The following is a 26,870-nucleotide window of genomic DNA, read 5'->3' as shown; positions in this document are numbered from 1 at the left end:
CTTTACTGCCTTTTAACGAGGTTTAAATTAATGCTGACGAATAAATATATAATCCTTTACACAATTCAGCGCATTATTTTTATTATTTTTTAAAATTTTTTGGATATTAATTCCGTTACTCCCCTTTCGTTCAACAGGTCAACACACTGGCCAGATATCCAGGGTTGCCAGATTAGGTTTAAATCTTTTATTTAAATTCACAATATTAACCCATCTAATTAAATATAAAACCTACTAAACTTTTCAGATATGCCTAGAACATATAGCAAACCATTAATAATTACAAAACCATCACAAAGTATATACACCAACACAAACATCTTGTGACTGAGCGAAAAGCTAGTAAATCCTCCCAAACTGGCAACCGTGTCTAAAACATGGCGGCCCTAGACTGCGTGCCGTAGCTCAAAGCATTCTGGGAAATGAAGTTCTCCATTTTGAGCAGTGACGTCCCGGAAGTAAGAACGCTCATTACTTTTCCCTAGACTATCTTGAAACGATTGTACACGGTTCTGTAAAAGCACTAGTCATTGTGATACAAATTTTACTCTCTCTAAATCGTGTAAATATGTCGACGTCCAAACAAAATACTACATTACCCAAAGGTATAATGAAAACGCCACGCTGTAACCATGGAAACAGTAATCCCAGCGCTCCACCGCAGGTAGGTGATTTTCAGGCTGATGTGGTTTATATGTTAGAAGTTTTCCAGCGTAGTTAATGTTCTTCATCTGCAAGTCATTGAGGTAAGATGACTTTTTTTCAGTCTAAACAGTAAATGCATAGAACTTTGCACTGCTTACAGATTATTTATCAGTAAAATGTAGACCATTAGCAGGCGGAAATTGGGTAGAAACCAGTAGACATGAACAAGAGTAAATGCTAAGAAGTAAAATTTACATTTAAATGTATTATGTTGTGAATGAGAGATTAGTCAAGTTTTTCTAAAACTGTATTCCTAACTCAGTCTTAACTTTATCTGAGGCCAGAAAAACTGTGTGTTTTAAATACTGTGTAACTGTGTGTTAATGAAATAAACTGTGTTTTAAATACTGTGTAACTTTAAGTATTAATGAATAAACTGTATGTTTTGTAATATGTATTGCATTATGTTAAATGTATTGATAAAATTACTATGTGTCAGTGTATAGTAGATAGCAGTGTTTAGAATTCCTGAGCTATCATACTATATATTTATATTATATATTACTATTGCACAAATTATGTATATAATAAAACAATAAACAGTAATAAAGCACCGTATGCACAAAGTCCAAAAACTGTTTTTAAATATAAAGTGTGTGTGTGTGTGTGTGTGTAAAAATCTATTGAGAAAATAAGTTAGTTACTAAGTATACAAAATTCAGACCAAACCATTCAAAAATAATGAACAGCCATATTTAACTCCAGTATTCGTTTATTATATTTAATAAGTTAAATTATAATTTTTTGTAATGCTTTGTACGTATTTTAGATGCAGTTTGTTAAAAAAGGGGGGGGGGGGGGGGGGGTGGGGGGGGTTGGGGGAATTTTGTTGGAATTTTACACACATTGTTATTTATATCCAGTGCACATCATAAGTGCAGTCTGTAACTCACAAAGTGTAAGCTAAACTACAGAAAAATCATTTTAACTAAGAATCTGCTTGGGCCTGTGTTGGACATGTGACTGTGGTGGTGGCTGGTTGTATTAATCATGCAAAGTAGTAATGTTATGCCTACTTATCTTGTTTGCTTATCTGTGCTTTTCTCTGTTCATTTTGCACGTGAAATACGGCTTTGTTGCGTCTGTTTCATCTTAATGGTCCTTATCTAGCCAAGGTTAATGTTTGATAGTTACAGTGTGTCTCTTTGGCTGTTAAAATGGTTGACAATGCCAAACAATGGTACTGGATTCATCTTGTCATTCAAAGCGCAAGTGACTGTCATTGTTATATTGATTTAACTGAAGCTGTATCAGACATGCATAGGACCAATCACTGATTCTACTTGGGAGGATACATAACATCTTATTGAAATACTGGTAGCTAGTCTTACTAATTACTCATATGCAACTATTACAGAAGGTTCAAACGCACACAGATGCTCCAGAAGGAAAAAACATGCATTAAGAGCCGGGGGGTGAAAACTTTTTGAATTTGAAGATCAGGGTAAATTTAACTTATTTTGTCTTCTGGGAAACATGTAACTATCTTCTGTAGCCTCTGAAGGGCAGTACTAAATGAAAAAAAATGATATTTAGGCAAAATAAGAAAAATGTACACATCTCCATTCTGTTCAAAAGTTTTCACCCCCCTGGCTCTTAATGCACGGTTTTTCCTTCTGGAGCATCAGTGAGCGCTTGAACCTTCTGTAATAGTTGCATATGAGTCCCTCAGTTGTCCTCAGTGTGAAAAGATGGATCTCAAATCATACAGTCATTGTTGGAAAGGGTTCAAATACACAAAAATGCTGGAAAACCAAAGAATTTGTGGGACCTGAAGGATTTTTCTGAAGAACAGCAGGCAGTTTAACTGTTCAGGACAAACAAGGGACTCATGAACAACTATCAGTAAACAAAAAAACACAGCTGTGGATCATTCAGGTAACAACACAGTATTAAGAATCAAGGGGATGTAAACTTTTGAACGGGGTCATTTTTATAAATTCAACTTTTATTTTCTCTTGTGGACTATATGTAAACATCTTTTATGTGAAATATCTTATTCAGGTCAGCACTAAATAAACAATAACATGCATTTTGTAATATCCCTCTTATTTTGGTAAAATAATAAACATTTTGCCGATTCTGAAAGGGGGATGTAAACTTTTGACCTCAACTGTGTATATATATATATATATATATATATAAATGTTGGGGGTAAATGTGGCTGGTGTTTATCTTTGAATGGTTTGGGCTGATTTTTTTTTTTTTTTTTTTTTAATTATAATTTTTTTACATGGCATATTTACGTTTTTTTTTTATAGTTTTTGGCGCCGCCTGCTGGTGGTTTCCTGAAACAGCAGCTGTGAGAATGGAAACCGAAAGTGAAGTGAAGTGGAGAGAGGAGTGGAGCAGGAAAACAGGGCCATTTGCAGCTCCAGCGCTTCTGGACGGAATCTTTCTAATGTTCGTGCTGTGAAAGGACTTGAAAAGCGCTAAAGAAATGAGTCGACTTCAAGAAGAAGTGGAGGTAAGAAACCTAGCAGGTGTTTTAGACATGCTCATGGATCCACAGTAAGTGTGTTTGTCAGTGGAGTGGAGTGCAGCAGTGCAGTCACGCCCGTATTAAAACACATCATCATTAAACAAATGCAGAAACAACTTCCTTCTTTACTCATATCTGGACAAATCTAATCTTATCTTACAGAACAGAGCAGATGTGAAGCTCTGAGATGCTGATCTCTGTCTGTTCACACCTCATCACACTTTTACTAGTTATTTGAATTCCAGGGACACAGACAATATGTATACAGTACAGTTATAAAAGACTGCTGTTTGTTTTGTTCATTTGCTTATAGATTAGTTTTACATTATAGTTAATAAGATGATGATTTGTTTTACCTTTACTTATTTCTGACAAATGTGATTATTATACCTTAACATAAGAGCTTAGTAGTGTCTATTTCATATCAAGTAAACAAATGTTTTGTTTACTTGATATGAAGTAGACACTTCTAAGCTCTTATGTTAAGGTCTATTTTATATCAAGTAAACAAATATTTTGTTTACTTTTTGTGTTTAAAATAGTACTTTATGGTGTTTGGTGTAATGTGACAGAAAAAGGATTGTTTTGTAACTAGACGGAAAAGAAAAGGAACATTTCTCCCTACATTTGCATTTATTCGATTTTCACTTCTGTACACAGCTAGGATAGTGAGGGCAAGGTTTAGTCAAAATAAAAAGCGTCAATATCTCTGCACTTCGCCCTGTAATATTAATAAAGCAAAACCCCACCCTGAAACCCATTCAGTCGCTTCACACTGAAATGTTTGTGATGTGTTTTAGTGATTCTGCTGCTGATTTGTTACTTGATGCTGTGTTGTCGTTATTCCCGTGAGACGTTTGCAGTTATGTGCCGCACTGACGTCACACTGAAAAAACTCAAACACCTCAAACATAAAATACAAAGTCCCAGAATGCACCGCAGTTATCTGACGCAGAGACTCGGCTAATTAGTACTACTAATTACTACAAGATGACCAGCGTGATGACATTGAAAAACTTGAAGGTTTGGAAGCTGATCTGTTTGCACAGAATGTACAAATGAGGAGGTGAAGCAGCTAGATAGACTAAAGCATTAAAGCGCCGCTGCATCACTCTCACTGATAAATGATAAATCTCACTGCACTGCTATTAGCAGGTAGTTGAACAGTGGGAATTGTGGGTAATGTAGGAAACTTGTAACTAAAATGGACCAACATGAAATGAAAGAAGTTTAAACTAAAAAAAATCTCAATTCAGAAAATTCACTACAAAATAAATCTTGGATGATGTTGAAGGTCACGTGTTAATTATAGAGACGAATATGCAGCTCTTTCAGGGTGGATTTTTCCTTTAAGAATTATTAGAGTTATATAAGGTACAGTGTAATGTAGTTATGTAGTTATATATTTATATACAGATATGAACTCTGTGCTCTGTTCTGTTGACTCAGTTGGAAAAATGTGTCAGGCGACTGAGAGAGACATTTCATGGAAACATTCCGATCGACAAGGCGACTTTACTCATGCGCCGATACAGGAACAACTACCAGATGGTAGCGAAGGTGATCATCCTGATGAAAGACCAAGGTAAAAGGAGGAAGTGTTTATTCTGAACAAAACTTGTTCTGCTTCTCCTGAGTCACTGATTCACCAGCATAAATTACTAAGCAGACGTTGCACTTCCCTTTCCCACAATCCATTCCATGCCTTTTCCATTTCATTTCCTATCTCATGTGCAGACCTGGACGACGACGACCGGTGGTCTCTGGAAAACGATCCTGTCGTAAAGGTAAGGTTTCGTCTCATCCACTTCCAGAAACATCATTATGCAAAAAGCTTGTTTTGCATGACTGAATGCATTTCCTGCTCACTGACAGAATGTGGTTGAGAAACTGCAGAATGAAGAAAGAGAAAAGGTAACATCCACATGTTGATTATTTAAACAGTCACTTATGTGTTTCATTGTAAGGCTTGAGATTTGAGCGTCACATTTTATGTTGCAGGAGAAAAGAAAAGACAGACAATCAGGAGCTAGTAACGATCCTAGGAGCTCAAAGCAAGTAGGTAAACCTCTGGAAGTGTAATCCCACTCTCGCCCGCTCCTGAAGTTATTAGTATTGTTTGTACCTGCTTGCGATTTTCTTTCTAATGAACTTAATTGGTTGTTTTCCCAAAATATAAACAAAATAGTCATTTAAACCACAGCAACGGTAACCATTACCACTACCATGTTAAAGAACACAGCCTTTATTTCTCTCCTGCCCTCACGAAAGTAAAACCACCTACTCTCCCAACTTTTTTTTGGAGTCCCACAGGATTCGAGTCCCAATGCAAACCTCTACTCTGCTGTACTATTTTAGAAGAGTTTGACATTTTTAGAGCCCTCTGCTGCCTTGCTTTTCAGTTGCAATGAATGTTAGATGTGATCAAATGGGTCAAGTCAAGTCAATGAACCTTTGTTTATAGAGCACATTGAAAACAACAGAAGTTGACCCAGAGTGCTTTACACGTCAATCAAACAGATAAGCAATAACAAAGTTATGATAGATATATAGTAAGAATTATTAATAATTAATAAATAGCCTATTAAAAACCTATTCAAAAGCTAAAGAATAAAAATACGTTTTCAACAAAGATTTAAAAGTGGCTATGGAAGAAGCTGACCTCACATGGAAAGGAAGACTGTTCCAGAGATTAGGTCCTTCCACAGAAAAGGCACAATCGCTTTTAGGTTTACAGCGACAGCGAGGAACTCTCAAAAGAAGTTGCAAATGGGCAAAGTTTGAGAATTAGATTTAGAAGAATTAAATCATCAATTTCTCTTTTAACATTTATGCTTAGAGAACCATAAAGTTCAGAGAAATGTAGTGTTTGCTGTTTTTTGTTGTTGTTGTTTCAAATTTAATTTAATTCTAGCTTATGTAATTTAATTTCTGCCAAAGTAGCACCATTTTAATTCTTTTATTTTAAAGATAACAGTGTACTTCCTAAACTGAGACTGGGATGGAGTTAATTTCAGGACGGAAAAAAGTAAACAGAGTCTAAGTGTGTTTTCACATATGCAGTGTTTAGTCCACTTGAAAGGAATCTTGGTGTGTTTTCTCCCTTGGTGCGGCTCTTTAGTCAGGTATGGACACAGCAATCACACTCGGGTGCGGACCAAAACATCCGGTCTGAGAATCTGGCCTCGGTGAGCAAGGTGGCCTTGGTCCGCCTCCAAGTGAACTTGTAATGAAAAAGCAATTTGACTCTAAATCATCCCGATTTCAGGAAGTGGACAAAACATCCTGTGGGTTTGTGCAACATTTTTTTTATAAGCGTGAGCTGCTAAACTGAGTCAAAGGACAGAGCTTTAGTGCTGTAGACATGCTGTATGGTCTGGATAATGAGAACGTAAATCCTGAATGCAATGCACATTTGAAACTATGTATAGTATTATGTAGTCATTTATTGAGCGCCATGCTGGGGTGACTTTTGTCATTTCTACAAGCACCTGGTAAAGATTTGTTTACTTTTTTCTGTCACCTTATCTCAGTCCTACACGCTACTCAGGCAGTGTTTTTTCACTTTTCAGTTCCTTTAATTATGTGCATAAATTACACACTAATACAGACTTGGCAAAACCACTATGTTTTTTCTTAGGTGCCTCTAAAATCATACGATCATTACAGTCTAGAAACAGTTTTATACATTACAAACTGCCACTTTTACTAAATATATGCACACACCGGTAAGGGATCCTCTATGCTAATGTGTACTCTCTCTTCTCTGTCTAGTCTAAAGCAAACAAGGGGCCTCAGGAGGACAAAGACATACAGGTCAGTTACCTAAAGTCCTCATTCAGTCTCTACTCTGTTGCCAGTGAAACACTGCTCAAGACTGCCCACATACACCTGTGCAGCTTAATGAAAACACCTGACTATAAAGGGAAAACAAAAGGCTACTGCGCAATTAGGTCACATAACAAATATTATTTGTGTGTAGGAGCTTGGGAAGAAACTTCGGGTCCTGCCTCTAACAGAGAAGAATAAGCGCATGTTCGATCGTGCGCAGCAGAACCAAATGCTCTCCGTCGAGCACCAGTTCGCCTGCGAGTTGTGCGACAAGAGCTGGTGGAGACGAGTCCCTGAGAGAAAGAGGGTAAAGGCCACATACATCAACTGATATCCAGAGGTGGTAAAAGAATCCAAATTCTTTACTCAAGTAAACGTGCAAATGCTTGTTTAAACACATCCTCTGGTAAAAGTTCCTCTGAGTGAAATTCACTCAAGTTAAAGCAGAAAAAATATAAACTCTTACATAAATTTGCTTAAAATATGAAAGTAAAAGTAAAAGAATAAAAAAAACACCTGGAATCACAGACTAATTTTAGCTACTGATGGTAAATTGGTGCATCTTTCATCAAGGAACCAAGGGATGTGGGAAAACATTAACTAAGACTAACTAACTAACAATTCCTAATCTCTTAAATGTTATCTAGCATGAATAAAACTAGCTGATTGCTAATAGCTAGCTGTCATAATCAGGGCCGTAACAAGAATCAGCATTTTTAATGAAGTCCACAGTCTGTTTCTGTCTATTTGTAGCTAACATTACACATTCTAACAAATTCACAAACAAATTCAACCCTACAGAATAATGACTGAACAGACTGCAGTTAAAAACATACACTGCCTGGCCAAAAAAAAGGTCACTGTTTGGGTTTAAATAAGCAAATACTTAAGAGCCTGTGATTGGATCATTACTGCAGTGATTAATATCTTTCAGCTGGCAACAATTCTTTTAACTTTAATTGATGTAGTGTGTAGCTTCTCATTTCTTAAACAACCATGGCAGATTACGTATCCCACGGTCGTGGAAAAGATGTTACTGAAGGGGAAAATTGTTGGCGTGCATCAAGCAAAGAAAACAACTAAGGAGATTGCTGAAATCACTGGAACTGGGTTATGAAATGTCCAGTGCATTATTAGAGCCTGAAAGGACAGTGGTGAACTGTCAAATTTACAGCAGAAATGTAGTCGGAAAAAAATCTGGAATTATCGTGATCGGAGATCTTTAAAACGCTTGGTGATGTCACATCGTAAAAAAATCCACAGGAGAATTCAAGGCTATGTTTAATAGTGAAAGTAAGGACATTTCCACACACACAATGTGATGAGAACTTAGCGGATTGGGACTAAACAGCTGTGTGGCCACAAGAAAGCCATTTGTTAGTGAGGCTAATCAGAAAAAATGACTTCAGTTTGCTAGGGAACATAAAGACTGGACTGTGGAGCAATGGAAAAAGGTCATGTGGTCTGATAAAGTCAGATTTACCCTAAGCAATGGGAGTGTCAGGGTAAGAAGGGAAATGCATGAAGTGATTCACCCGTCATGCATAGTGCCTACTGTACAAGCCTCTGGAGGCAGTGTTATGATCTGGGGTTGCAACAGATGGTCAGGTCGAGGCTCAGCCTCATTGTGTGGCAATAAAATGAAGTCAGTTGAATGACCACTGAATGTACTGAATGACCAGGTTATCCCGTCAGTGGACTTTTTCTTCCCTGACGGCACAGGCATATTCCGGGATGAAAATGCTAAGATTCATCAGGCTTAACTTGTAAAAGAGTCATTCAGGGAGCATGAGGAATCATTTTCACACATGAATTGGCCGCCACAGAGTCCTGACCTCAACCCCATTGAAAGTCTTTGGGATGTGCTGGAGAAGACTTTACGGAGTTGTTAGCCTCTCCTGTCCTCAATGCAAGATCCAAAAATTAATGCAACTCTCGATGGAAATAAATGTTGTGAAGTTGAATGCCAGGATGAATATGTGCCGTAATCAAAGCTAAATGCAGTGCAACAAAATATTAGATTGTGCGACTTTTTTTTTGGCCAGGCAGTGTGTGTGTATATATATATATAGATAGATAGAGAGAGAGAGAGAGAGAGATACATAGACAGATAGATACACTGATCAACCATAACATTAAAACCACTGATGGGTGAAGAGAATAACATTGATTACCTCATTACAGTGGCACCTGTCAAGTGAACAGTCATTTCTCTTTGACAAGGGCCAAATTGTGTTGACTAGACGACTGGGTCAAAGCATCTCAAAAACAGCAGGTCTTGTGGGGTGTTCCTGGTAGGCAGTGGTTAGTACCTACGAAAAGTGGTCCAAGGAAGGACAACTGGTGAACTGGCAACAGGGTCATGAGCACCCAAGGCTCACTGATGCGTGTGGGGAGTGAAGGCTAGCCCACCTTTTCCGATTCCACAGAAGAGCTACTGTAGCATAAATTGCTGAAAGAGTTAATGTTGGTTATGATAGAAGGGTGTCAGAACACCAGTGCATCCCAGCTTGCTGAATATGGGGCTGCGTAGCCACAGACCGGTCAGAGTGCCCATGATTACCCCAGTCCACCCCAAAAGCACTTACAATGGGCATGTGAGCATCAGAACCGGACCATGGAGCAATGGAAGAAGGTGGCCTGGTCTGATGAATCACGTTTTCTTTTACATCATGAGGACGGTCGTCGCTTACGTGGGGAAGAGATGGCACCAGGATGCACTATGGGAAGAAGGCAAGCCAGTGGAGGCAGTGTGGTGCTCTGGGCAATGTTCTGCCTTGGTTCCTGGCATTCATGTGGATGTTACTTTGACACTTATCACCTAAACATTGTTGCAGACCAAGTACTCCCCTTCATGGCAGTGGCATTCCCTAATGGCAGTGGCCTCTTTCAGCAGGATAATGCATCCTGCCACACTGCAAAAATTGTTCAGGAATGGTTTGAGGAATATGGCAAAGAGTTCAAGGTGTTGACTTGGCCTCCAAATTCACCACATCTCAATCCAATCGAGCATCTGTGGGATGTGCTGCACAAACAACTCTGAGGCCCCAACTTGCAACTTACAAGACTTAAAGGATCTGCTGCTGGGCACTTAGGGGGTCTGCTGTCAAGGCGCAGATCTGGAGAAGGCTCAGAAGGTTCACAATAGCACAGTGGCCTCCTGGCATTCGTGTGGATGTTACTTTGACATGTATCACCCAAACATTGTTGCAGACCAAGTACATCCCTTTATGGCAACGGCATTCCTTGATAAGAGAGGTGATCAAGAACCCGATAGTCACTCTAGTTGAGCTCCAGAGATCATGTGTGGAGATGGGAGGAACTTGCAGAAGGTCAAGCACCACTGCAACACTCCACCAATCTGGCTTTATGACAGAGTGGCCAGATGGAGGCCTCTCCTCAGTGCAAGACACATGAAAACATGAAATTTTTTTTCAAATTCCAAGCATGCTTTCATGTGTCTTGCACTGAGGAGAAGCTTCCGTCTGGCCACTCTGCCATAAAGCCCAACTCGGTAGCCTTCCCCATATCTGTGCCTTGACACAGTCCTGTCTCTGAGCTCTGCGGGCAGTTCCTTGACCTCATGGCTTGGTTTTTGCTCTGATATGCATTTTCAGCTGTTAGACCTTATATAGACAGGTGTGTGTGCCTTTCCAAATCATGTCCAATCAATTGAATTTGCCAAAGGTGGACTCCAATCAAAGTGTAGAAACATCTCAAAGATGATCCAGGGAAATGGGATGCATCTGAGCTAAATTGTCATAGCAAAGTGTCATAGCAAAGGGTCTGAATACTTATGTCAGTGTGATATTTCAATTTTTTCTTTTTGATAAATTTGCAAAGTTATCACAAATCTGGTTTTTGCTGTGTCATTATGGGGTATGGAGTGTAGACTGATGTGAAAAAAAAATTAAAAGCATTTTAGCATAAGGCTGCAACATAACAAAATGTGAATAACGTGAAGGTGTCTGAATGCTTTCTGAATGCACTGTATTAGCCAGGTGGTTTTAATGTTATTAATGTTATGGCTGATCGGTATGTATGTTTCTATCTATCTATCTATCTATCTGTCACACATACACACACACACACACACATATATATATATATATGTATATAGTGCCTTGAATACGTATTTACACACACACACACCCTTTCCACATTTTGTTGTGTTACAACCTGGAAATGGATTTATTTGGGATTATGTTACGAATCTGCACAAAATAGTCTATAACTATTATGTAAAGTAGTGGGTTAAAAACAAAACATAAAAATTGTCCAAAAAATATTCAACATATAAATGTTTGGTAATGAAGAATTACATATCATTAGCATATTTTGGTGAGTTTATGGTCTGGAGTTATTGCTCTACTTGCCCCTTTAGTGGAATAACAGAGCCTAGCTCTTTTTTGAATCTTTCATTCAATCACGGTCAACAAAACAATTTTAGTTTAGAACACAGATTCTAATTCCATTTGGTGGGCCGGATTACAACCTTAATTGGGCCAATTTTGATAGGTTTGACACCCCTCCTCTATTTTATCTAGTTACTGTAAATTATAGAATTGAGATGTTATGTTGTGTATTATATTTACATAAATTTGATTGTTCTCATTGAACAAACTTTTGCAAAATGAACATTCTCTGCTAACAAAAATATGTTATGTATAGTAATTAATAAGAAAGGGAGCATATAGGGACTCCCAGGTTGCGCAGTAGAAACACGTTCACCTATCGTCGGGAGATCATAAGTTTATCAGTGTCACAGGTCCAAGGGAGAAAAATTGTCTGTGCTGTCTGGGTGGAAAGGACATACACTCTCTCTGCGCTGCCAGTCAGTGTGACACTAGCCAGCTCATGTATGCAGAAGAGGGCAGATAGCGCTTGTGTGTCATGAGCAGCAGTGTGAAAAGATGTGGTTGGCTGGCTTCATGTGTCTGTAAAGTAGCATATGTTAGCCTTCACCCTCCCCAGCTGGTAATTGTCGTATGATAAAAGAGAGCTGATTGGTGGGGATTGGAACAAACCCATACCAAAATGGGAGAAAATCCAAAATTTAAACATTTCAAGTGCATTTTAACCCAAACAAAAACAAATTTTTTTCCTGGTGATTAGATCTTAGATCTTTTCCACATAGTAAGGTATATTCTGCCACAACTTTATCAGTTTCCATACTGAATTTATCAAGTGGTGAAAACAATACCTTTGGAAACTACAGAGGTCCAAAGCTTGGTGTCCTCCTAGCTACAGTTACAGCCATGGACACAATACAAACTGCTATGATCAATATAAAGTGTACGTAGCAGCAGATAGATTACAGTGATGGGTCTTAGGTCTCATTCTCATTGTCACAAGTGTTAAAGTTTAGATCTCTCAGGAATTTAGATAAACTCTCTGAAGCTGTCTGATGGTAAAACATCAACTTATTGAAAAATATAATGTTTGAAAAAGAAAGTAGAAATGTTTTTTTTAAGTACAGCAGTAAAGTAATTGTACTGTGTTATTAAGCATGAAACTTATGAATTTCTAAATAGTCACCTTCTCAGCAGGGGATTATGACTCGTTGCCATGAAGAACTTTGTCCAATACACGTGTGTTTTAAGCGATATAATGATATTTATCCATTGGGTGAAAAACATGGATGAGATCATCGTATGTGTGTGTTTCCATTTTTTTTTTTGGTTACCTAGTGTAACTGACAACTGCTGTTAAAGATAAGAGATGATGTGATGCTGTTGTGGACTTATTCAAAGCTAGTATCAGTAGAATCAGTGACTGTGATCTCTGATCCTTTTCAGGTGTCTCGCTGTCGGCAGTGCAAACGGAAATACGACCCTGTGCCACCAAACAAAATGTGGGGCATCGCGGAGTTCATGTGCCCAAACTGTGCTCGATCTTTCAAGTATGTAGACGCAGCACTTGTGCTCTCACAAGTCTTACCTTAAACCCTTCTACCTCTCGTTATTCTTTCTTTGTTGTTTTCCGTTGTTTCCCATCGTAAAGGAGGTTCCTGTACACATTTTGGAAAAATATTATTTAAAAAAAAGCAAATATTAAACATGACAAAACTGTTAATAAGTATAAATAGACACAAAAAACCCTGTATAATTTATAAGTGTAATGTTTTTCACATTTAGTGATTTCATTTTTCAGCTAAACTAGTTGGTTTCTGTTATCACTTAGGTCATAGCAGCTATAAACTTTCATTCTCTAACTTACTCTTGAGATTAATAAGACAAAAAAATGCAGATTGTTACTGAGAAACCATAAAAGGCAAATATCCTCTGTCCTGAAGCCTTTTTCATCATGGGAGGGATTATGACTCGTTGCGACGAAGAACTTCAGATACGTCCAATACACGTGTGTAAATTTAATTAATAGAAATCAAATAGAGATCAGAAAACATTTTAAGTGATGTAATGATATTAATCCAGTAGGTTAACAACATGGATGAGATCATTATATGTGTGTATTTCCTTTTTTTTTTTTTTTGCTTAAACGTGATGCTAAATAAATCATGGTTTTATTTTGACTGATTGTGATTTTCTCTCAGGGGGTTCGGTCGAATGGACTTGGGATCTCCGTGTTATAGCTGTCGCTTCATTGTTATGCCAACACGCATCCTGCCTCCACGCAAAAACTTGATGGACCGAGGGCTGAGGAGAAGACACCAGCACAGCTGCCTGGCAGAGGACTGCTATAACAGACAGGGTAACACAGCACTCCTCTACACTAGGTGTCAGTAACACAACTGCTTTAGTGTGGATCCTGCTCAACACACTGTTTAGAGCAGTGCATATATGAAGAACAGTTAGAATTCATTCCTCATGGGCATGGGCATTCACATGAACTGGGTTATGACGTTATAGCTGGTGTATAATTTTACTACTTAACCGAGAAATGAGAAAAGAATTAAAGTGGAGGTTATGGTTCTCTGAACTAAACTTACTTACAAAGGATAAACTTCAGCATTAATAAATCACAAGCAACGTTAAAAAAAAGTAACATAGTAAGTAAAGACTTGCATTAATTGTTGTTTGTTTAAATATTACAATAATACAAAAACACACCTGCATTGACTGCTTATTCTGTCCATGATTAAAAATCAGTCCACATAAATAATCAAAAATTAAATTGCAGTATGTTACTAGATGTTGAAAACTTACTTAATTTACTGTAAATGTAAAAAAAATTCAGCCACTTAACAACCAAAAACAATTTGTTAAGGCATTAATTGATATTGATTTTACTAACTGACAGGATAAACACTGGTAAATGCAGTTGGTGTTTATTTGGCTTATGTGGTTTATTATTTTTAAAATGTTACTTACGGTGTATTAATGCTGAAGTTGTATTGGTTTATTCATTGGTTATTAATGCACTGAATAAGGTTAGTTAACAAAACCTTAATGCAAAGCGTTACTAGTGAATAAATAATTATTTTAAGTGATTTCCTTAACCCATTAAACTCTCAGGACCTGTCAGACCCCTCCCCACTTCTATAACCACAAACTTTTATAACTAAAAATAGAAACTGAATAATTACAAGGAGTTCCTTGTTGAAAATTGTTTGTATGACTGTAAAGAAAGAAGCATATTATGTAACAGACCACTTTTCAGACAAAAAAACAGAATGAAGGCTGCTGGGTTTCGCTGCAAAAATAAGAAGCAAGTGTGACAGTGAAAGTCTCCAGAAGAACTGTGGCTGTACAAGACGCTCAGTAACACTTACAGCTCATTTCCTTATAAAACTGCACACATTGTGCCTGAGACTATTCTTTCATCACACCAAGGTTCATCACACCAAATATTACTGTTTACTGCTCTTTATAGTATTTTTTTAATGTAGAAACATTTAATTTCATTATTTTTGCAGGCATCTTTGCTCTGCAGCATTTCTTATATATATATATATATATATACATACAAACATACATACAAACATACATACAAACATACGTACATCTATATATAATTTTTTTTTTGTCCCATTGTAGGTGTAGAAAAATGTGTCATATTTATTCTATTTTTGTCACTAAGACTGATGTGTCATTCTGCAAAAGACTTGGCTGTTTCAGTTGGCTTTTTTTCGTTGTTTTTAGGGTCTGCCCTTTTAGGTGGGCGTTCAGAGCCGGCTTGCGTGTATGAGCCGTTTTTTTTTTTTATTCTTTTTATAGATTTAGGCAGTGTCATTACTCCTGCAGTTAAATTTTATGAAATCCTCTATTTAACATCTGAGCTGTTCATTTGGATGAATGGTGATGTGTGTTGGTCTCCCAGCTGTGTCTATGAGGCATTATGATAGAGGATGCACTGCATTACCGCTTGTTGAAGATGTACTGCGTGTAGTCAGTGTATTACAGGAGGCCATAAGTTCTTAGAATAAATGGAAATGAATCTTCTTACAATACCATTAATTCAGGGGTGCTTACTGTCTGTAGTGCCTTGGTAATTTAACAATTATTTAAATATGTTTTACAAAATGCAATGCATAGTAATGTTATTTTAATCATTGGAGAGTAGAGTAAGATTTTTTGAAACCATTTCATAAAGAGAGCTGAGCCAAATGATCTAACTTACTGAAAAGTGCTCGATTTCAAATCAGTAGTCATTATGAATAATCGAAACCCAGCCAATTTCACAGGACGAAGTTGTTTGACTGATACTACAAACGACCAACCACATTTACATGCCAATAACTGCTTCAAATAAAACACTCTAATAATTTTTAAAGATGGGATGCTATGAACTTTTGTCTTATTCTGAAAAGCTCATAGTGTCACCATCAATCAGTCAATTTCGGCTAGCCAATCAGATTGAGAGCTTTAAACTTCTGAACCATGTGTTCAGCTAAGCATATAGAAAAAAAACTGAGAACAACAATTGCTTAACAAACATTTTTAGTGTTTCACGTCTAACATGCTATTTCTGTCTGTCACAGAGCCTCATGTTCCTGGTACAGAGTGTGTGCACCCGGTCAGCAGGATGAAGAACGGTAAGCCTCAGGTGGTGAACCCCAGCCATCCCCACATCAGCAGTGGCTCCACGGTGAACACGTGCCTGAGTCAAGGCAGCCTGATAGAGGATTTGTTTGACATCATCATGGATGATATCCGCGAGGAGGACGAGAGCAACAACGACTCAGGCAGCAGCACCAGCAGCTGAAGGAAAGGCCAGAGTCTGCATCCACAGCTCAAAACCTTGGCCCTCAAGCACTGACCCAAAGACGTGTGATTATTGTTACATTCATATAATGTGAAATGTGGCACAGTGCAGAGAGCTTTGTTTCAAAGAAGCAGTGACTTCTTTAGCGTTTTCAGGAATTTTAAAGATATTATGAGTTATTTTCTGGCTGATAGTTTGTAAATGTGCTATGAACTTAAGGGAACAGCTTTGTTCAGATCTCTAAATTTATAACCTTGCTTGATTGACACCTATGCAGTCTTTTTTTTTTTGCCTAACACAGAATAAGGTCATGTTGTAAGTATTAGTATTTATTTCCCGAGTCAGTCAATAATCCTTATGCTTGTCCATCAAGGGCAGTTTAGTTGAAGAAATATCAGCAAGAGTGCGTCATGTGTTGCCTTGTGACAAAAAAGTGCACTTAATCATGGCTAAGCTCTTAAAACCAAGCTAACAAAATCCCCAAAGTGAAATAATCTTCAAACCGTTCTCCAATAGTTGGTTAAATCATAAGTAGATGTTGAAGCTGATGATTTTGGTATATGCCGCCTGTGAAACTTATACAGTTTGCTTCTTTTCTTTTAATTACTTACCATTTACAGGTCTGCCTTCAATCACTTCCTGCTTTTGTATGTTATTGAGTTCACAAAGTGTGACAGTGAAATGGGCTTTCAGTATATACTTACATAACACTGTTTAGAAATGCTTTGCTGGGATTGTATATATGCATCAGAGGTTTTAAACGTTTCATACGATGAAGAGTCATTTCTAGATTTTATGAAGACCACAAGCGTTATTCTGTTTTATTAAGACAGTATTAAGCAGTGAATATATTACTACAGTTTATCTATTGGAAATTGTACTACCTATTGTACTCTCGGACAGCTATTTTTTTGTACATTGCTGTTAATTGAAAAACCACACAATATACCAGCTGAAGCACAGAAAAGCCTTCGAGTTGTGAAATATGCGTTCGATGTGTCACTGCTTTTAAACTTCCAAAACAACCATTTCTGCAGAATGAATACCAGGGAAGCAACAGGGTCTCCCAAGCACCCTCTAAAAAAATTAATGTTTTTATTTCCTGGTCTGAGAAGATTACTGTGGTATGGCAGCCAGGCATATTATTACAGTGTAGAATATAGCACTTTACTATTTACACTGTATTATCTGAAAACTGCACTTATACTGTGCAGCACTGCCCATGAACCTGTACGAGCTGTGAATGGGATAAACACTAACTTCAGCAGCTCTATAGTAAAGCTAAACCCAAAATATAAACATGGTTTTGATTGCATCACTATAATCTGTGTTGAGCTAATCATTATGTCATGGCCTGAGATCTTCTCTCCAATGGGAACTGCAAAAGATAGTGCAGCAGGCTGACATAAACAAACACATCAATACAACAATTCAACATAACTCAACTGTAAACCAAATTATAAAGATAGTGGTTGTACTTTTTTTGTTATTTAAAAGTACCGGGAACATTTTTGTCCAGTTATTTCAGAATTTTGGAAATTTGTAAATCATTATTAGAGATGAGAGAGGAAGTCTACAATAATAATTCATGTTTGTGCCTTCTGTGTGACAATCTAACCTTTCCCCTCAATCAGCTCATATGTTTGGATTGAGAGCAGTCTTGTTGTTGTTTTGTTGTGACTGGGGTGTTGACTTTGTTGGAATTGGATTGTCAGGTTTTTTTAAATTATCAACTGGAGTTTCATGTTTGTTTGGAAATTTAGTTGTGTTGGTATTGGGATATTATTATTGTTAGGCTTGGCATCTTATCCCAGTTGGGATTGGAGCCTTGCCTTTGTTGTTTGGGATTGGAGTATTTTTTTAATTGCCATTGGATTGTTAGTTTTCAGGATTATTAGTTTTTTGGGGATTGGAATTTTATTTTTCGTTGGATTGGAGATTGGAATCTTGGGGCTTTTTGGTTGGAATTGGGGTTTTGTGTATGTTGTTTGGGTTTGGTATATTGTCTTTGTTTGATGGAATTGGGAGTTTGTGTTTGTTGTTTGGGACTGGTATATTGTCTTTGTTGGGATTCAAGTTTGTGTTTGTTGGTTGGATCTTGAGAATGTATGGTATTGTGTGTCAGCTTGGAGTTAGTTATCTTGGAGTCTGGTTTGTTATTTTGATCCAAATCATGTCTGTAGATGAAACCAGCATAACATTAAACATGTATTTAATGTTAAAATATGTATTTGTTTAAAATTGTTTAAATAAAGAAACACTCAGCACACATGCATGTAGCACACACTGACTTTTATTCTGCTATGTTCTCAACCCTAGGCTGGGGTGTAACATGTGAGTGAGAATATCCTGTCATATTGTTTTACTGCAGACTAAAATTCCTCTGGAGAATTCTATTCAGAGAGCCACACCTTGCACTTCAACATTCAGGTTCAGAATAATAAAACACAAAAGTTACAAAAAAATGGGGGGACAATCACTCCTAACAGCCAAACATTTCACCAACCCTGATACGCAATCTTATACTTTTAACTGACTTTATTCACACAACGTAGTGTTGTTTAAGATGAAAAATATTACAATTGCACTATTAGAGTAAATCTATATTAAAATATAGGTTTCATATGTATAGACTGATCTGTTAACTTTAATTCTTTCTATGGTACTTAACCACTTTCAAGGCCTGACCTATAAGTGCACTGTGTATATGATTGTTTTGCATCCAGGACTAAAAGAGAAGCTAGTCCTCTCTTGAAACAGAGTGGGTGACGTTGTTCCACTACAGGCTTATTGCTGTGGTGTGAGCAGATGAGCATTGTGAATAAAACCACAACCACATGTGGCAACAGTCAGGCTTGCTTATGTAAGAGTTTAGATAACTTGCAGAGGAGGTAAATGTTAGATAATAATGTTTTTCCAATCTGTTTCTTGTCCTCTACATTCACAAAAAGAACAAAACACAAAAAGCAACAAAAAACAAGCCATTTCTATTGATTATAAGAGATAAAATATAGTTATGATATAGATCAGTAGAGTATTCACACAGTGACTGCATGTGCCAGATGCCTCTCAAACTCACTACACAAACATTAACCATCAAGTAGCCACAAAATCAGCACCTTTGCTCACATTTTAGTTTTTATTGTCAGTTTGGTTCAGTGATGTGGTGGGTAGCGTTGCATTACTGTCTGCATTGATTTTCACGTTCTCCACACATTTGCATGGGTTTCCCTTAAGTGTGAATGAGTGTGTGAATGTGTGTGTTTGCATGGTGCCCTGTGATGGACTGGCATCCCATCCAGGGTGTATTCCCACCTCATGGCCAGTGTTCCTGGGATAGGCCCCGGATCCACTGCAACCCTGACCAGGATAAAGTGCTTACTGAAAGTGACCGAGTGTTTTTCCACAATTAAAATATAATAAGGCTATGCTCCAAACTTGCACTAATTGCCAAAAATGAAGGTAAACATTACATTACATTACATTACATTACATGTCATCCCAAATTAATTTGTCATTTCTTGTAACAGTGCTTCATCATGCTTCCTCTTTTTCTATGATCTTGTTTCCTCTTTCTCGCCTGACATCCTATTAGGCATGTCCCCTTTAGGCAAAATAAATAAATAAATAAAAATACAACCTATCACATTTTCAGATTACAAAATTAGCACTGAAAAATCACAGCCTGGCTCGGGAGAAGAAATGTGACACCATCAATTGATACACAATGTAAATTTTCTATTAATTTCCTTATTTTTCGTAGATATATTTACATATTCCTTTTGGCATATGTAAGCTTGTGTGCTGCTATGGTGATTGAGATTTTCTGTTTATGCCTCCACTATGGCATGGCATGGCATAGTCAGGCATAACAGTGAAGTTACCCTTTTAATGGCATAAGCTTGGAGATTGAAGTGTGAAGATTGGTAAAATATCACCTGGTCTTTTTCCAATCTTCAATCTTCAACTTTTGAGCTGGTTGAGCTTGTGCCCACTGTAGGCTCAGATTCCTGTTCTTGTCCTATATGTAGACTCTATCTACCTATCTATCTATCTATCTATCTATCTATCATTAAAAGGGGTTCTTTCAGGGGTCTTTGTGTAGTTTATGGTATAGTTCTAGGGAACACCCTGTTGTAGGGTGATGCACAAGTTTGCCCTTTTTTTTTTTTTTGTCCCTATGAGTGTGTACTCTAATGATCTCTCTGCTCTCCAGTCTTTGCTTTTATAACTGCAAACTTTTGCTGCTGTAAATAAATAATATCATAGTCGTATTTTTGGACTAGATATAAAGGATAAGGATAAACCTGATCATATCTGATATCTCTAATGTTTTGTGTTGTTTATAAAACCTGCACCTCTGAATTTACGGTGGTGTATTCCCGCCTCGCGCGCAGTATTCCCGGGAATGGCTCGGGGTCCAAGCGACCCTGACCGGGATAAAGCGCTTACTGAAGGTGAATAAGGAGGAAAATGATCATTTCTCTGTCTCAGGCTTGTTTTTTCAGGCTTGTGATGGTGTGATCGGAGTTAGAAAAGGTTGCTGAGTGTTTTATAACACCCAGACAGCATGGACACCGGGAGCGCACGCGGGGTGGGACTTGCTTTCATAACCACTTTCGCAACTCATTTCATAACGCTTTTATAACCTGCTGCTTTAAATAAAGAGACTGCACATCACACCGCAGGACGGTCTTCTTCTCCAAAATGTAAGCAACCTCCTTTATATTACTGCATGTGGAGCACTTTTTTAACTGTAGCAGCTGTACCTTTCACATTAATGCTGTCTATAGAGAGCTGCACAGCTGCACTCTTTTGCACTATGGGGTAAATAGTATATTCAAATAGACTCTGTGATTTTTATTTTATTTATTTATTTTTGCAGGAATTGCTTAGTAGGAGCAGTTGTGTTGCTGTTATCAATTACAGCAGAAGCCAGAGTTGGGTAAGAGCTCAGATCTTTCTATTTCAGCTTTATTAGTTGTCTATGCATGTCCCCTGGATGCCAGCACTGCTAATAATGACTCAGATAATCAGGGTCAGGTTTATCTTTTAGCTGACAAGATTGTGTCTTTTTGCCGTAGTGACCAAACACTATCCAATAATGTTACATTGATTTGAAATATTTTCACATCTGTTTCTGAGGCTTTTTACAGCCACGGTGTTACTTACAGAGCATCATTACACAAATGTATACGTGCATGATGATTTAGATTCTGTAAGTTAATTGGATTATTCACCTCATTATCTCATAGACTTTTCTTTCAGATTGGTCTCAGTTTGGCTTCTTCAATCTAATTTACATGTTCAGGATGTTTTTTAAAGATTAATGGATTATTAAGAAGATTATTCAACATAGTATCTGACCTCTATGAACTTTGACTCTTCAGCAACTCCAATGAGTCTACATCCTACTGCACAGAGACCAAGGAGTGTCTGCTGTTTGATCTGATCTGTAAGGGAGAGGAATATGAGGTGAGCCCCTGAAATAAAAGAAGCGAGTCTGGGACTGATTTCTTTCTAGCCCAGACTGTAGATTCATGCAGCCGATTAGTGGCAGTCATGTCAGGTGATTACACATGCGCCCTAGACTTAACCTCCATGTGCACTGATATTTACCATACTTTACATATACTATCATACTTTCATACTATTTCTGTTCTCAAAATACCTTTGGAGGAGAAACTAGCAGTACATAGACTAAGCACACATTGTCCAATCAAAGTACATATTACACAAAAGGACAGACATTTGTGTTTTGTTGGTTTTAATGCAAGGGTAATAACTTTACTGTTTACTATGTTCAATATTCAGAGGAACACGGCATGAACCCAGTAGGTCATTATGGACTTAAAATAATTCTTATTATGCCACTGACCTTGTGATATAATGCATTGCTCAACCTAAATAGTTTCATTGTTGAGCTATCGATTTTAGCCCTCACATTAGCTGTCACTACATAAGCATGCAGATCGTACAATACTAAACTAGTGGTTATAAGCCTTTCTTACTAGTTAGCAACTTCAGGCTGGTGAAAAGCTAAATATGTTGTGGCTGACTAACTATATTCTGGGTAATATGGGAAAAAATTGTGTAAATGTGTTTTTTGGCTGAACTGCTGTTGTAATATTTGATTCATTTAAATTAAATAAAATAGATTCTGTGCTCTTTTATTCAACCATTAAGTAATGAGTTTAACAATAAGACTGGCAGCTTGTCCTTTTTTTTAGGTGCGTCATTATGAGGCTGCCAAATGGGTGGCCACAGAGGCAGAGTCAATTTTTAAGGAAATGGCCATAGTGAGAGCTTTCAGAAAACTTTTCAAGTACATCACAGGTGCAAATGAAGCAGGTGAGACAATAAACATGTGGGTAAGACTGATCATGAATGAGAGAGAGATGAACATTATGCAGAGGATATGACTTGTTAGAGCAGATTTGCTTAAGTAGATCTGCTACTTTTATACTTGCAGGTGCTAAGATTGACATGACAGCCCCAGTCCTCACTAAAGTGAAAGAGGAAATACCTTGGATGGAAAAATCAGTCTACGTTCTCAGCTTCCTGTTGCCTTCTGCCTACCAGAATCATGCTCCCCAGCCAAATGACAGCAGTGTGAGTGTGCAGGGCAAAGCATTTAAATCCTGACCTCTGAACATGTACAAATTGTGCATGTTATAAACACGTTATTTGCATTATTTGTTCATGAACTGTAGGTGTACCTCATGGACATGCCAGATATGAAGGTGTACGTTAAGAGCTTTGGAGGCTGGATGGTATCACCGATATCTAAAATGTATTCTGACAAGCTGAAGGAAGCACTCGACAAAGCTCAAGCCACTTATGAAACAGACTACCACTATGACGTTGGCTATAACAGGTAGCACTGAGTAAATACTGAGGTGTTAAATAGTTAACTAGCTAAATAGCTAGTACCATAAAATAAAATACTGTTATAATGCAAGTGATAACAGGAGCTAGCTTGTGTCACAAAAACGCTCCACAACATCAGATGTAATAACATTTTGACACAACAAACAACATGTCATTCGACAGTAAATAAAAATGCTTTTGTTTGCAAGTTGCTGTGTTATATGAGGAACAAACCACTTTGGGATGTGCTGTTATAGGAAAATAATCAGCTTTTTGTGTTTTATTCCTTAATTAGCTAATATACAGTAATGACAACCCCTTGCTTAAATGGTCAATAACTGATTTAATCTAGACAGCTAGAAACTGTGTGTCTATTTTTTTTTTTTAATGATTACAAAATGGTTTCCATTTTTTTTAAATCTGGCACATTAGAAAGACAGATCTATGACATTTTGTAAGCATAGAGGAGTGAACGTTTTAGATCCTAACATTCACTCAATCCTCTGTGTGTGTGTGTGTGTGTGTGTGTGTGTGTGTGTGTGTGTGTGTGTGTTCAGCCCAATGAAGCTGACGAACAGACACAATGAGGTGTGGTATGTGGTCAAGGGAAAACCGGTGTGTCCACCTGCTGAGTAGCAACACTTGTCTGCCTCATCTACAGCACGTCTGAGGTAAAGCAGGAACATTTAAACTCCAAACTAAAGTGGCTGTTTATGAATAACCAAGGGAATGACTGCTCAAATAGATTTACCTAATATGCTCCTTTTTTTCAGCTTCAAAAACCAGCAGACTGAATTGTTTCAAGCCGGACCTGAAAACTGTCTTTTGTATTTTTGTTGATTGTTGACGCTTGAGTCAGATTCATTATTCCAATTTATCATTTAAAAAAAAAAAAATCTTCCAGGCTTTTCTTTTTACTCATTTTTTAAAAATGATTCAACAGTTCATTTTATTTGTTTGAACACATTTTGAGTGTATGAAAGCAAGAACTCAATAACAGCCCATATTAATATCATTTTGTTTTGTTTTTTGTCTGTAACTCAGCACCAGAGGTCGCCACTACCAAAAGATTTAATAACTCAATAACTACAGGATATTTTGGTGAAGTTATTCTGTAACAGAGGGGCTTTTTCATATATAGGGAGACTTTCCTTGTTTTAAGACAGAGATGAAATCCTGGATGCGTCTATCTTTTATATGAACATATCAAATATGGAGTTTAAAAAAAATACAGTCAAACTACAAAATCAAGACCATGGGTATAGATACTGATGGACAGGCATGTGAAGGAAATATTTGCTTTTAATTATTAGTCACTGACTCTTATAATCTCTGGCTAAAGTTTTATGTTTATTCATGTATTCTATTTCATTTTTTATGACATACAGTAGGACTGTTCAATCTGTAGATTTGAGCTGACAAACTTGTCTGAAGTTATGCTTCTGTAGAGAAAAACCGATCTGAAGATTTCTTCGAGCATGCAAATAAATATCAAGAGAAAAAGATCAACACCAGTCTCCTGGTTCTTGACTCATTGTTGCAGAATTTCAAACAAGGGTGATTAGCAATGTAAAATTATATATAAAGGGGGTTCATCATGGCTGAGTATGCATTTATGTATATGGTATTTATAGTTTAGAAAGATAAGGTTTATTATAAAATGCTACTCTTAACTGTATAATCAAATATACAAGAGAAGAATTAGTCTTAAAAACATCAGGCCAGAACAGATGTGTAACATTTTCCTCACAGTGTCTAGCTTCTTATGGAAAAATACAGCTTGGAAAAATACAGCTTTCACAATGCTAAACTGGAGACTATATGATTTCATTAATGTTTTTAGAAACATTAGAGCAATATCCAGAGCAAAGTCAGAGATTAGTTTTTAGCTAGAGAGTCTATTCATTCTTTTTTTTTTTCAGTTTCAGGTCAGGAAAAAAGCTCCGGGATTTGTAAACTGATATGCATTTGTATGCATTATTTCTTTGAAATATGAGGATGTTTTAAGAATTGAGGGAAAACTAATGCATGAAAAGGCACAAAGAAAAAGAAGAAAGACTGAACAAAAAAGAATACCCTTTCCATTTGTTTTAAGTAGTTCACTGGTAAGATGGTCATGCTGTTATAAAGACATGTGTTATTGCTATTATTCCAAATGGGGAAAATGTTCTATTAGGAAAAAAAAATTGGCCTAACAATACAGACTTTTTTAAGCCAAAATAAAATAAATAAAATAAAATCCATAGTGTTTCCATGTTTGCTGTCCAATTTTTTAACTAAACTGGAAGTAAAGCCTTTGTTGCTCTTTTTGTTGATTAATTTATTTTGAAAGTGTGGAAGGGGTGTAATAATTTTTTTATACCACAAAAAAATAGAGCTTTTTTCCCCCATCATCTTCTACCATCTTTTGTATGCATCTTTCACCAAAACTTGTGAAAATAGTGTACATTAAAATGCTTTAAAATACATAACTGGGCCCTTTTTTTTTAAACCTTTTTAGATTACAATTAGAATTAGAATTTGATTTAGAGTAGATACTTGCTTAAAGGTTCAAAAGATGGCACCACCTCAACTCTCTTTTTACTGAGAGTGGAGACCAATCAGAGCTACCACAGTAATTATTACACACTGAGAACGAAATTATACACAATTATATGCAATCATTTTACATTAGTAAATACTTGTAAACCATACATACTGTACATATTCTCACACTAATATTAAAAATTTTTAAAAGTTTTAAAACTAGGCTTGTCTTTCGCAGTTGTTCTCAAAGTGGGGTCCGTGAAGCACGACTGTTTTATTTTGTTACAGTGGTGGATTGGATATCAGTGATAAAGAACAAATTCTGTCCAATCCTGTAACAAATGGAAGATTGGAATTGGATTGGAATTGGAAAAGATTTCTTTGGAACTAGAAATGTTTACATATAAAGTTACTCGATTGTATTTTTTTGTTAGGATTGATTTTATTATATTTATACTTTATTATATTTATTAAATTTGCCTTGTAATTGGATGAGATAATTGAATAAAATAAGCTGCAGTTTTGTGTAAGTTGTGTAAATGCAGCCTGGATGGGTCCATCACAGAGCACCGCACACACACACTCATTCACACCTAGGGGCAATTTAGAGTCACTAATCCACTTGCCTGCATGTTTTTGGGAGGCAGGAGGAAACCAGAAAACCCGGAGGAAACTGGCAGGGACATGAGGAGAATTTGTGAAATTCCACACAGCCTCCACAGTGACCCAGGTACTGTGATATGACACTGCTACCTGCTGCACCACTATCCCTACTCAGACATTGTTGTGATTAGTAATTTAGTACAGCTTTAAAACAATAAAAAGTCTATATTATAATACTACTGGAAGTTTCCTGAACTAAGTAGGGCCAATTTCATTCATGCATTGTCAATGCAGCGCTATATATGATTTAATTTCTTTCCGTTGCGTGATATGGTTATCATATTACATATTTTCCATGCCATTATGTCCTTGGTGAAGAATATCAACAGACATCTTTTGTTTTAGATAAAAGCCATAAGATATCCAATTAGTCATATCTTTGCTTGTCATGTCAGACATCTGACTCAGGATAATCTGTCACCCTTGAACTGTTTTATCTCCTTTCACTACAGATTCCCTCGGATCCAAGTTACTTAAACTGGCTTTCGGTATTCAAGCTTGGTACGTTTGTTTTATGACCAAAGTGTCAAAGGAACAATTAAATATACTTATCAGGAAAATTACTTATTATTACTTTTAACAAATATGGTTTATAGTGGAATGGTTTCTAGTATATACACCAGGTACA

The 26,870-nt window shown here is 37.0% G+C and overlaps 2 protein-coding genes across 3 annotated transcripts; both read left to right on the top strand.

Annotated features, from left to right (window-relative positions):
* Positions 1-482: 482 nt before the first annotated feature.
* Positions 483-18,454, top strand: shfl (shiftless antiviral inhibitor of ribosomal frameshifting). Of its 2 annotated transcripts, none has more exons than XM_026946041.3 (11): positions 483-664; positions 2,967-3,172; positions 4,637-4,772; positions 4,925-4,974; positions 5,063-5,101; positions 5,189-5,245; positions 6,962-7,003; positions 7,170-7,325; positions 12,817-12,920; positions 13,572-13,729; positions 15,960-18,454. In XM_026946041.3, the coding sequence occupies exons 2-11, from the start codon at positions 3,146-3,148 to the stop codon at positions 16,181-16,183; spliced, it is 993 nt and encodes a 330-aa protein (XP_026801842.3). In that variant the 5' UTR covers positions 483-664; positions 2,967-3,145; the 3' UTR covers positions 16,184-18,454. The 2 variants fall into 2 exon arrangements, with proteins under 2 accessions (XP_026801842.3, XP_026801841.3); XM_026946040.3 differs by lacking the exon at positions 483-664 and adding an exon at positions 669-746.
* Positions 18,455-20,799: 2,345 nt separating this feature from the next.
* Positions 20,800-24,562, top strand: soul5 (heme-binding protein soul5). Its single transcript, XM_026946042.3, has 8 exons — positions 20,800-20,892; positions 21,069-21,128; positions 21,574-21,658; positions 22,414-22,534; positions 22,656-22,795; positions 22,897-23,060; positions 23,611-23,724; positions 23,827-24,562. Coding segments are annotated over exons 1-7 (651 nt in total). The 5' UTR covers positions 20,800-20,890; the 3' UTR covers positions 23,690-23,724; positions 23,827-24,562.
* The last annotated feature ends 2,308 nt before the right edge of the window (positions 24,563-26,870 follow it).

This window comes from Pangasianodon hypophthalmus, chromosome 23, assembly GCF_027358585.1.
Source record: "Pangasianodon hypophthalmus isolate fPanHyp1 chromosome 23, fPanHyp1.pri, whole genome shotgun sequence".
Lineage (NCBI taxonomy): Eukaryota > Metazoa > Chordata > Actinopteri > Siluriformes > Pangasiidae > Pangasianodon > Pangasianodon hypophthalmus.
This window is presented reverse-complemented; position numbering and strand designations above follow the sequence as displayed.